This window comes from Tiliqua scincoides, chromosome 3, assembly GCF_035046505.1.
Source record: "Tiliqua scincoides isolate rTilSci1 chromosome 3, rTilSci1.hap2, whole genome shotgun sequence".
Lineage (NCBI taxonomy): Eukaryota > Metazoa > Chordata > Lepidosauria > Squamata > Scincidae > Tiliqua > Tiliqua scincoides.
Window position 1 is genome coordinate 132,428,317 of NC_089823.1, and position 12,280 is coordinate 132,440,596.

At 52.6% G+C, this 12,280-nt stretch overlaps 1 protein-coding gene across 2 annotated transcripts in view; it reads left to right on the top strand.

Annotated features, from left to right (window-relative positions):
• The first annotated feature begins 9,028 nt into the window (after window positions 1-9,028).
• The window catches only part of PAX2 (paired box 2), a 156,769-nt gene continuing 153,517 nt past the window's right edge, over window positions 9,029-12,280 (top strand). Inside the window, exon 1 of one of the 2 annotated variants that reach the window (XM_066619159.1) lies at window positions 9,029-9,128. In XM_066619159.1, the coding sequence (XP_066475256.1) occupies window positions 9,086-9,128 (43 nt within the window). In that variant the 5' untranslated portion in view covers window positions 9,029-9,085. The remainder of the gene's footprint in view (window positions 9,129-12,280) is intronic. The other variant, XM_066619158.1, reaches the window with a different exon arrangement.

Sequence of the window (12,280 nt, forward strand, 5' to 3'; positions counted from 1 at the left end):
TACTACTACTACTACTACTACTACTACTACTACTACTACTACGCCTTGATTTCGATCTGTTTCTCCAGCCAAAGGCTCTTGAAGCGGCTCCTGGATCATCATTTTATTGGATAATTGTCTCGGCTAACTTTTAAATCCCATTTATGAAGATTCGTTAAGTTACTTTAATTGAATGAAGGCTTTCGCCTTGTTCTCGCCCTCGCCTCCTCCCCCTGTCAATTTGTCCCTTTCATGGTGAATAATTCAATAATTCGCCTCTTCCTGCAGCCTCCCAGTCAGTCCCCTCCTATCCCCGCGTTCACACACACACAGATACACTCCCTCCGTTACCGAGGACCTGGACTCGATCGGACGCGCTTTTAATTAGGCTGGAGGTGGATCTGTTGTGCAGGGTTTGAAAGGGAATTTAGAAAGGGTGCGGGAGTAATCCTCTTTGTAAAACGGTACAAATTGCCCTCTGGAGTAGAAATAAAGTTTCCTGGCGTGCTTTGACACCGGCCAGGTCTCCTGTCTCACCTGCAAGTGGTCTGAGGGTGGGTGGGTCGGTGTAGGAGAAGCAGAGAAGGCATTTTTGGTCTTTGTTTAGAGTCGGAAAGAGAGAGGGTCCTTCTTCCCCCCAAAACCCCTTCCTTGCCTGGCCATGAAATTGTCATCCTTCTAGTTCTCAAACGCAAGGAAAGGGTAGGGCAGCAGCTACACCATCGTGTCTGAGGTTGCAATCCTAACCACACATACCTAAGAGTAAGATCCACTGACCATAATGGGACAAACTTCTGAGTAGACATGCATAGGATTGGGCTGTGAATTGGTGTGCAGCCCAAACACACTCGCATTCAACTTGGTGTGGGTGTCTCCCCTTCTTGGTGGTGTTTTTTTTTCTTTTCTTTTTTTTTCCCCAGGGTAGAAAGTGGTTTTACCGGGTGAATCTAAGCGGCTAGAAGCCGCGATGTCTCTTTCCTTTCCTGATGTATGTCCTCTCGAAGTTAATTCGAGCACGTACATCAGGATATTACAAGGAACAAAACTAACACTGCAGCCTTCGAAAGGGAACAAAGAGACGAACCAGGACAGGACCTGAGTCTATGGATCTAACATGAAAATGTAGTCAATCTGCTTCCCAAATGTCCAGAGGAAACACCAAAATGGGAAGGAAGGAAGGAAGGAAGGAAGGAAGGAAGGAAGGAAGGAGAGTGGCATCGTCTACTTTCTTGGCAGCAAAGTCTGCAAAGAAACTTCCTGCCCTCTGGCCGCCTGGCAGCTGCCTGGGCTCAGGAGGGGGCGCCGCACCCCCCTTTCTCCCAGGGGGTCCGTGGATTCCAGGCTCTCATCAGTCCCTTTGGCCCTGCTCCTCCCGGAATTACCCTTTCCGGGGACTATAATGGGAAAGCGCCAGGCTTTTCGCTGAGCCGCAGCACTTTCCCACCTCTGTCCCCGTTTTTATGGGTGCATTATAGTTAGGGGGTTATATAAATGTTTTGGTCTGTGATAACTGTAAATCCTCACATTTGCAAAAGGCCCCCGGGCAAGCCAACCTTGGGCGGGCAGAGAGGGAGCGCGAGGGGGGGGGAGGGGAGGCTCTCCCATTACCGCTGATTAAAAGGAGGCTTTAATAAGCGTCTAATTCACTCATCGGGAGTTTTATGGAGAAATTAGAGAAGACAAAAATATCTCCAGCAGGGGGGAAGTCCCCTGGAAGGCCTGTTTCTTCGAGGGCAGCCACAGCAAACCAGGCCTCCGCGACCTGACTCCCAGTACGAAAAAAGCACACCCAAGGCAGGATTACTCAGGTTGTGATGAGGGCCCAGATGAAGGGACCCCCAGGTTACCCCCATTCGAAAGGCCTGTGCCTCCGTAGAAGGGGGTCTGCATTTGTTGGGGGGGAGGGCGAGGCTGCGCTAAGTACAGATCGTTCCCTTCAGCCTCCTTGTATGTTGCATGCCGGGGTGCAGCCAATATTATTATTATTATTATTATTATTATTATTATTATTATTATTATTATTATTATTATTATTATTATTATTATTATTAATAATAATAATTAATCATGGTTGCTGCTGGGCAGCTGTCTGGCTGCCCTCTCCCCCCAGATCCTTCACAGTGAAGTGAGTGAGTGAGTTGCTGGGCAGAGAGGAGCGGGCACGGGGCTGGCACCCATGCATGGTGCAGCGAGCGAGCCCCTTCCCCCTCGGAGCAGGGGAGCTCCTGGCAGGGTTGGGTCCCCGAGCCTGCAGCGCAAGCCCGCCCCCGTGCGCTAACAGCCTCTCTCTCCCCCCCCCCGCCCCTGCATGTGGTTGGCTTCCCCCTTCCTCCCAAACGAGGCTGTAAAAAGGTCTCCGGCTTGTCTGGGTTTTGTGGAGAGCGCTGCCCCCAACCCCCGTCCAGAGAAGAGGTTCAAGTGTCCGCGCCCGAAGAGAGAGCAGGACACGTGAGCTTCTCGCCATCCAGGCAAACAAATATAGGGGGGGGGAGGCAGTAACAGGCACAGCAGCAGGAGGCAGGCAAGACACCCCCGCCCCTCCCTCCATCCGTCCATTCAGCCCCCCCCCCCCGCCCAGTGCCCAGGTGCCCGGGCTAAGCCTGGCCGCCCAGCCTCCGTCAAGTCCCCCAGACGTGGAACCCACCCAGGAGTCACAAAAGGGAGCGGGGCGGGGAGGGAGACGAGGGGCTCGCGGACGGGGAAGAGGAAAGTAGCCGCAGGGGGAGTGTGCCGCCGAGTGTGAAATTGCAGCCCGTGGTGCTCCATATTGTAGCAGAAGCTCTCCAAGCCCCTCAGCCACAGGGCCAGGGAGGGAAGCGACGCAGCCGGGCACCGCCAGCCGGGCGGGATTCACCGGGCCTGGCCGCTGCCAGAACCAACGTCTCTGCAAAGCCTCGGCCTTGGAGGCCCTCCTCCCGAGTCAGGCGCGCACTGCAGCTTCCCCAGATGGAAGGATTTGGCCTCCCCTCCCCTCGCCTGCAGTCTCATCAGCCACACCAGGGCTTTGTAAGGGGAGAACTGCTGCACAAACGTATGTATAAATATAAATTGAAGTGGAGGGGTACATACATACATACAATGTATGTCTAGTACGTATACGTATATAATTTAAATACAGTATATAAGTATATATACACATACATACACACGCATACATATATACACACACTATGTATATATGCATATAGTGTGTGTGTGTATATGTATTTATACTGTATACACTGCATTTAAATTATATCCATATGCGTATTATACCGTTTATACATTATATGTATACTGTACCCCTCCTCTTCAATTTATATAAAGGGAGCAATTTATATATAAAGGGGGTGGGTGTGTGAGAGAGGAGATCTATACTATCCCTTTATTATATAAATAATGGAGGACTTCTTCCCTTCATTGGCCAGCCAGTTAGTGGTTTCGGGCCCAAAACCGTGCGTTTCTGGCAGAGTGAAATAAATAAATAAATAAATAAATAAATAAATAAATAAATAAATAAATAAATAAAATCACCGCCTCCCTTCTCCAGCTTAAAATTGTTCTGGAAACGCAAAGGAATCCTGACCTGACTGTCAATCAGAACGCCAGGCTTTGTCAAAGTAGACACACCAGATCCAGCAACATCAGCTAAGTCAAAACTGGGTCAGGAGACAAAAATCGGAGTCCAAACTCAACCAGAAGAAAGAGGGGGAGGAGGGCAGAGAATTATCACTGGGTGTCAAACGGGTCTTCCTACCCTTGAGAGAGAAATGTGGGGTGGTTTTGCAGTCCCCTGTCTACAAGTGACCTGAGCTGGGCAAGAGGTGCCCATTCAACTCCGCTCGCCCAGTTTCCTTGTCCTTAGATTCGAAGGAATCTGAAATTCGAGGTGAACTCGGGTGCGTGTGTGTTGGAGGAGGGATGGGTTCCAGGGAGATCAATGAGCTTGGCCTGATCAATGGGGGGATCGGCGGTAATGAAGTCAGTGCAAAGATCACTATCTGCAGCTCCCCCCCCTCCCCAAAGTTGTATTTATTTATTTATTTAATTTCCGCAGAGAGGAGCGGGCGCCTCTTTTGAAGTGTAAATGCTCCGAGCTGGGAAGTGAAGGATGAATAGCCAGGACAGGAGACCCTCTTTGAAAAAGGAGAAAGAAGATTCATTTAAAGTAAAACTGGGTGGGGGGGGGGGAGCAGCCAAGCCTGACAGGCCGCGAACTGGCTTGGGGACTTTTCCCAAAGATAACAGAGGGAGGAGGTGGGGGGGGAGAGAGAGTGAGAGACCCCAAAGACTTTCTGGTTATTGAAATCCAGAGTCCTTCCATCTGTTGGGGAGGGAGCAGAGAGGAGCGGCTTCAGGGATCTCGCTGGAGGAACTGAACCCTCCCCAGCCACCCCCCTCAGGCCGAGAGGAATTGTTGGGTGGGTTGGTTTGTTGACAAAGCAATTCCTCAGGAAGTCTGGCTCAGGAAAGTGGCACACCAGGTGATACCGCGGGGTGTGAGCAGAGAGACTTCTGATTTGGATAGGACGGGTGTGCGTTAGTGTCTACTTAAGGGTCAATACGTACATACATACACACACATGTATGTGTGTGTGTGTGTGTGTATGTGGGTACAGATGACAGGTGTGCCGGTCTATGTTTTCCAAGCTCATTCCGTGTGCTGGATCCGAGGCCTGGGGGCTGCTGCGATCACACGAATTCTCCCTATACTTCAGTGGGGCTTGAAACCGCTCAGCCGTGCGCCCACGGGCCCGGCAGCCTTCCACCTTCCCCGTCTCTCTCCCCTGTGGAGGGAAGCCAAACGCCAAACACTGGAGGCAAAGCGTGCCCGGGAGATCTGCGTTTCCTGGTGCCCACATTTCCTTCGAGAATGCCTGCTGGGGATCCGGTGGGGGGAAGGAGCGGGGGTGGATCGACGCCGCAGAAGCCGTGTGACCTCCCCCTTTGTAAGTCCGATAAGAACTGGAGTCCTTCCCTCCTCCCTTCCACCCGCCCCCCCCCATTCCCACAATCAGAACTATTGTCTGCTAAATATAGGATCAGCAGTTATAAACCTGGTCAAAGCGAGAGAATGGACTCTCCTACGTGCTCAGGGAGGCGCGGCTGGGGGTGGGGCAGGAAACAATAGCCTCCTAGGAGCAGAGGCCCCGGGGGATCTCGGATATTGGCCGGCTGGGCCTCAGCCACTGATGTCGGAGGCGCTGGCTGGGTTTGAAACCGTCGAGGGAATGGTGGCAGGAAGGGTCGATCCTCCAGCCCTGCTCCCCCACAGACCACAAATCCTCCAAGGACTGGGGAAGAATCAGAGTTAAATAAATGCCAAGGGATGTGGTAGATGCTATTGCCACTCAGAACTTAAGGGGGGGGGGAGTGGGGCGAACTTAAATTAAGTTTCTGATGAGATCTCTCTGCTTTTTCTGTGGCCCTCCCCAGCCCAGGTGTGCGTGCGCGCTATTCAGAGACTATTCCGCTCTGGGTAAAATTGCTGCGGCTGCTGGGTGGGAGGGGAACTGAAAATCCGGCGAGTTTGGAAACTTTTTCCCTTGATCTGGTGATAGGAGTCGCGCAAAAAGCAAACCGCAGAGCGCCATCTACAGGCGCAGCGCGAGAAGGAACCTCATCCCTTTCCTTTCTCGGGCACGTTCCGGATTTTGGTTCAGAGCGAGTGGGGGTTTTCCACCTGTATATGCGGAGGGGCAGGGTCCCAAGCGCAGCCCTCCTGGGCCACAACCCGGGCTCCACCAACCCCGCCCTGATCTGGAGCGTGGGGGGGGGGAGAGAAGCATTCCTTCTTTGATCTTCAGTTTCAGTTGCTGTCCTCAAAGGAGTTGGTGGGCAAGTCTGAAGTGGGTGGAGAGAATTCAGTCTGGGATCGGAAAGGAACAGATACAATATCAAACGGCAGGGAGGTGCACTGAGAGCCTGTTTGAATGGAAGAAATTATTTTAATACATGTCAATAATCAACTACTCACCACTGGGGAAACCTCGAAATCTAATATTTAGAGCTTAATCCCATTTAGAGCCTAATCCTATGCATGTCCCATTATAGTCAATGGGGCTTACTCCCAGGAAAGTGTGGACAGGATTGAGGCCTCAGAGCCCAAGCCTCTGCATGTCTACTCACAAGCCAGTCCCATTATTGTCAATAATAATTACTCCCAGGAAAGGGTGGATAGGATTGCAGCCTGAGAGCCCAATCCTAAACATGTCTAAGAAGTCTCATTGTGTTCAGTGGGGCTTACTCCTAGGAGAGTGTGAATAGAGGTAGGCTACCTCAGATTGCCAGAAGCAGGGGAGGACACCAGGACGCAGGTTGTGCCTTGTTGTCTTGTATGCTCCCTGAAGCATTTGGTGGGCTACTGTGAGATACAGGAAGCTGGACTAGATGAGCCTATGGCCTGATCCAGCCATATCCAGATCCAGCCTCTTCTTATGTTCTTATGAATAGGACTGCAGCCCAACAGTCCAATCCTCTGCAAGTCTACTCAGAAGCCAGTCCCATTATAGTCAATGTGGCTTTCTCCCAGTGTGGAGAGTGTGGACAGGATGGCAGCCTTAGTCCCGTCAACGACCATGATCTACATTTCCCCTACCCCCCCACCCTAATTGGTAGAATAGGCCTGTGGCAGCCAGTTAAAGCGAAGAGGTAGGATTTAACACTGGCCCTTTCTCTGCTGTGGATCGGGCTGTGCTTCTCTGTGTGTCCCGAGAGGGGCTTCTGCCCAACTGGGTGTCTCCAGAAATTCGGACAGGAATTTTGGTTAAAATTAATTTAATTGCAGAAGAAGACAGTGCACCCACCCCACCCCCCACCCCAAAAAGAAAAATCCATGTCTGTTTCCAAAGCTTTTGTAAACACAGGGAGGAAGAGAGAGGGACGGGGCAAGAGATAAAACACCAGCTCCAGTGCCCATTTGATTTATGAGACGGGGAAAAATATTTCATCAAGGAGATTCTTGACTTAACTGGTTATTAAACAAAGAGGTGAGTTTGTGACAGATAAGCGCAGAGGTGGGAAGGACGGATCAAAGCAGGCAGGGAGAAGACCCAGCGCGGCGTTCCGCCTGGTAATAAAACGGAGGGGAAGGGGACCCAAACTGGGGCGAAGTGAACCGCCAATGGGCCGAGATTCACATCAGTCTATGTATTAACCTCAGGTCGATGGCTGCTTCCTATACGTGCTTCGGAGGTCAAAGCCATCGACTTTGATTTCCCATCAGTTGGTGAAATACAGAGGAAATCTCATCCCTGGACCAGATCAGATTTCAGGAATACGTTATCCAGGGGGGAAAAAAAAGGGACCAGAAAAATGAGACATGGAAAGAAGACATATCCTCGGTGGGTTTGTTTTTTTTAATTGCAAAAAAATTAGAAATGAAATGCAAATGCGGGCTGGGGTCTGTTTTCATACATCCCTGGTACTATAATTGGGGGCACTTGACACGTTGCAGGTGGAGGCTGACATCCTCGACGTGCTGGCTTGGAAGTCAGTCCCATTGAAAACAGCGGGGCTTACTTCCGAGTAAACGTGACTGGGGCTGGAGAGGCGACTGCAAGGGCGTCGGAAAGGGCGTCTTTCCCCCCTTTTGCATCTCCTGCGTTGCTCGACCGTGTAAGCAGAAGCGCAGGGGTTTGGGCCAGCTGAAGCCGCTTTCTCGAGAGCAGCTCAGCAGCGATCCGCAACCCGACCCCGCGCGTTCAGATCGGAGTGCCGCGAACTTCGAGGGCCTCTGTCCCAAGCGGGACAGGCGTCTTTCCGCCTCCAGGGGTGACCTCCAGCCGGGCTACGAGGGAGTTCAGGAGGAGTGCTCTGAGTTGCAGTCGGTTCCGTCGTGACCAGGCTGTGGAAACCCAGTCTTGTCGGCTTAAGTGGGTTGTGGAGCTGCCGGAGGCGGGGCGGGGGTGGAGATCCGGACCATTTTATGGGGCTGCCACCTCCCAGATCCCGAAGAGGCGAGGAAGGCCTCTCACTTTAAAACAAATAATGGCGGGGGAGGGGGGAAGAAGGGTGTTTGTTTCCCCAACACCCAACCCCAGGAAACTACCTCACCGCAGCACAAACAAAGCCGCGCAAAAGACCCTGTGGCCGGGCAGGCAAGGTGTTCCCGGCCCTCCTCTTCCTCTCCCTTCTCCAGAGTTGCTCCTAGGTGCTAGTTTGCGTGGGCCTCCCCCAGACCTCAGTGGCTGTGCTCCCCAACCCTCTCCTCCTCGTTTCCTTCCCTTGATCTGTTCCCTGCTCCCCCCCCACACACACATAGTGTCCCCCCCCCTTTTTTTCTTTGCGGGGCTGGGAATGACAGCCCGGCGGCCCTCCTCGCAGGAGCTCCGGCGTAGCTGCGCGTTGGCGAATCAGAGAGTGTTGGAATCTATTGCCTTTGTCTGACAAGTCATCCATCTCCCTGCCCGGCGCAAGGGGGAGGGCGAGCGCGGGAGGGGAGGGGAGGGGTGGGGTGGAGGTGTGTGTGTGTGTGCATGGGGGGGCGATCTGGAGGGGGCTTTGCCGCTTTTAGAGAGCCTCACACTGGCAGGGGAAGCTCCACTCTCCCGCACCGCTGGTGGCAGGCGCATCCCCACCTGGTGCAAAAAAACCCTGCTCCCAAACCCAGCGGAGGAGGAGGTGGCAGGCGGGGGGGGGGGAAGGCAAAAGTCTGGGCAGGAGCAGCGGGAGGAGCCGGGCTGCCTTCGCCCACCGCCGCGGAGCCGGGAGCAGCAGAGGCAGAGGCTGCCAGGGGAGGGAGTGCCTGCCTGGCCCCTCGCTCGCTCGCTCGCTCGCTCCGGATTTGCCACTCCGCCTCCAACTTGGCTGAACTGAGCAGAGGCGCCGCCGGCTGGCACCGGGACCAGGATCAGGACGGAGGAGCCTCACTGCCGCCTGCCCGCACGGCCACCGGGGCCCCGCCATGCCCGGCACCTGCGCCCCGGGACTCTGAGCCGAGGAAAGTTCCTGCCCGGGACGGGGCTGCGGGCAGGGCAGGCCCGCCGGCCCCAGCTCGCCCGCCCGCCGCCGCCGCCTTCCTCCTCCTCGCCGCCTCCTCCGCCCGATTCTCCCCCAAGTGCCGAAGTTGAGTCTGCGAGGCGACACGGCGGCGTCCGCCGACTTCTTCCCCTTCCTCTGCCTCCCCATGGATATGCACTGCAAGGCAGACCCCTTCTCCGCGATGCACCGTGAGTACCGGCCGCAGCCCCGTCCCCAGCCCGCCGGCCTGCCTGCCCTCCCGACCCGCTCCCCTCTTCCCCGGGCTCCACCGTCTCGACCCCCTCCCCCGGGCTGGAAGGATAGCCAGGCGCCCCATTCCAGCATGTCCCCCCTTGGGGTGGGATGCCTCCCAGGTAGGGACCCCCCAAAGTCCTGAGAGCCGTAGGGAGGGGACAGGGATGCCGTTGGCTCTCCCTGTAACTCCCTTTCAGACACGAAGAGCCCAACCCCAGATTTAAAACGGTGACAAGTCCTGCGCTTCCCCCTTTGAAAATTCAGCCCCATAATTCGACATCCTATAAACACACAGATCTCAACCAGCTACATTTCCTGGTATCAGAATCCATGGGCAGTGGAAAGAGCCAAACTGTCATTCTGAACCTGAGCCTCGATCCGTGTTCTCAAGAAGCACTGGAAGGGCTCAAATTGCTCGGCCTTTTCCCAAGTTTATTATTATTATTTTTTGTAGGGTTTACGGTTTCATTTGTATCCCCCCCCCCCCCGTTTCTGGCCTGTATTGGAAACGCATTTCTTTTTCTGGACCCGGAAGCAAAGGATTCCCGAATCCTTTCAGCCTATAACAAATCTATTTACCCAAAGAGCAAGACAAAAAAAAATGCACATATTCTGATATATATATATATATATATATATATATATATATATATATATATATATATATCTCAAACCGGAATCACGATCTTTATTATTGCCGTGAAGTTTCTTTCCCTGGTCGTCCAAAGATGCCAGAAGGAAAAAAAAAATCTGTCTTTGGAGCTGGAGAAGGAGCTATCAGAGTGGCGAAATGAATAATTAGGAGCTATTCGTAACTTTTGACACCCCTAACTTTTAACCAGATGGGGGGAAAAAACCCTTTTTTAAAAAAAAAAAAGAAACAAAAAATAATTTATTGGGATTTAAAACATGTTTTAGAATAGGAGAATCGGGGAAAGAGTCGAAATGCCCTCAATACCTGATCAAATGATAGCTTCTCATTTCCCACTGAATGCTAAACATGTATTGTTTTGGAGTCTCAAAATCTTCCGCGGTTGGAGCGGTTTCTTGCTGGTCACCAGGGCGATCTTCCCCCAAAGCAAGCAGAAATGGTCGTGGCTCTCTTTTGGGGGATGGTTTCAGGGCCGGATCGCAGGGCGAGAGAGAGAGCCGGGACCCCTCTGCTGGGCTTTCCACGGAAAGAAATGCCCAGAAGGCGTCGGTCTGGCCGTGTTTTGTTTGGGGAAGGGAGGAATGCGCGCCTCGCCACGGCGGCCTTTTCGCTCTGGGCAGAGAATGCCCCCGAAGGCTCAGCCAGTACAAAGGGAGCGCAGGGAGCAGAGAGGCAGGACCGGAGCCGAGGTGAATTCCAGGCAGGGAAGACGCAGGTGCAATCAGGTGAATTATTCATCCCTTAATCTTTTTTGCATCTGTTGCCTTTTAATACTCTGTAATGCGAGTTATCAAAGGTGCCCTGAATTATTCAGCAATGAGGTGCTGGAGAAATTGCCTGCTGGTAACTTTAGAGGCAACATCTGCAAAAGGTGACCCAGACCGGTGAAGACAACAAACAGACACAGAGTGAGAAAGGGAGCGCGTTCAATGTGTGTGTCGCTGCTTCCCCCCCCCCCAGCGCGATCAGGGGAGGGGGGGGGGTTGGGCAGGAACACGATCTGAAATCCCTCGACCCCTTCCAGGACACTTCCAAACAAAGCCGTGGCCGTGGGAGGCGAAGTGTGTCTCCGGGCAGCAAGCAGGGAACCCGGCGGAAAGGAGCAGGAGCTCCTCGTTGAGCTTCCTGGAGGGTGCTGGGGGACGAGGTGAAAAAACTCTATTTGCGCAGAAGGGCTGGGATCGATCGCAGGGCAATGAGAGTTTCCACTAAGTTCAGAGCCAATAAGTCAGTGTCACAAGCGCGGGGGGGGGGGGGAGGAAAGGAGAAGAGAGGGACTAGGCAAAAATACAAACAGATCATTTTTCAGCAAGCCACAAAACCACCGTAAGATCTCTCTCTCTCTCTCTCTCTCTCTGATCGGGGAAGCAGCAGCAAAGGTTAGACCTGTGTGGTTGCAATCCTATCCACACTTTCCAGGGTACTTCTGGGTAGACACGTATAGGATTGTGCCCTGTGTGAGCTAAGAGCCCAATCCTATACATGACTGCTTAGAAGCAAGTCCCATTGTGGTCAGTGGGGCTTACTCCTATGCAAGTGTGGATAGACTTGCAGCCTAAATACAGTGAGTGTTGTGTGGTGGGAACGCGTCGTCTCTATCCATCCACCTTGTGGGTATAATCACTCCGGGGACCTTTTGACACTTAGCTGGTTGCGGTACCCAATCCAGTTAAACGGGGGACTTGAGACAACCTCGTTCGACTGCACTTTGCCCTGGAACTAGAGCGTTGGAAATGGACCCTATTCCTTCCGCGTTAACTGCGTGGCAGCCCGAGCTGTAAGAGACCTGAGAATCAAATGCTAATAATAAATACATTGGAGAGGAGGCTTGTGTTGATATCTCAGCGCTTCGGCCGGCCAGCAGGACCAAAGACCCCCTGATACTATTGCCAAACGCTGAACAAAAATCATATCCTTGAAATGCCTCTAATCCCTCGGATTATAATATTTGGAAAGCAACTCGGGTCCTCGCAGGTTGTCTAAACGTGTAATTTTGATAGTGCATTTAATTTCGAGAATGCATGAAAAAGGCTCCTCACTAGAAAACAAAGCACACACCCAAGCTTCATAGAGATTGTTTTTCCCCTGAAAAATTATTCTGTAGAAAGAAAGAAAGAAAGAAAGAAAGAAAGAAAGAAAGAAAGAAAGAAAGAAAGAAAGAAAGAAAGAAAGAAAGAATGAATCTAGGAACAAGATAGAGGTTCTTTATTTCTCTGTCGATCGAACGGATTTAACAGAAATTCGATAATGCAGGCAGAATATTAAACTGGAGGGGAGGACTGGTCTATACAGTCGAGCAGACCCATTGAAATAAATGGGGCTACACCGGTGTGGTGGGCGGGCGATTCGACACCGGTGTGTCCGGAAAGGAAGAAAAAGCCAAGCAAAATAAGCATCAGAAAGGACGAGAAAGGAGGGGTGCAACTTGAAGAGAACCCCCGCTGGGTTTAGGGG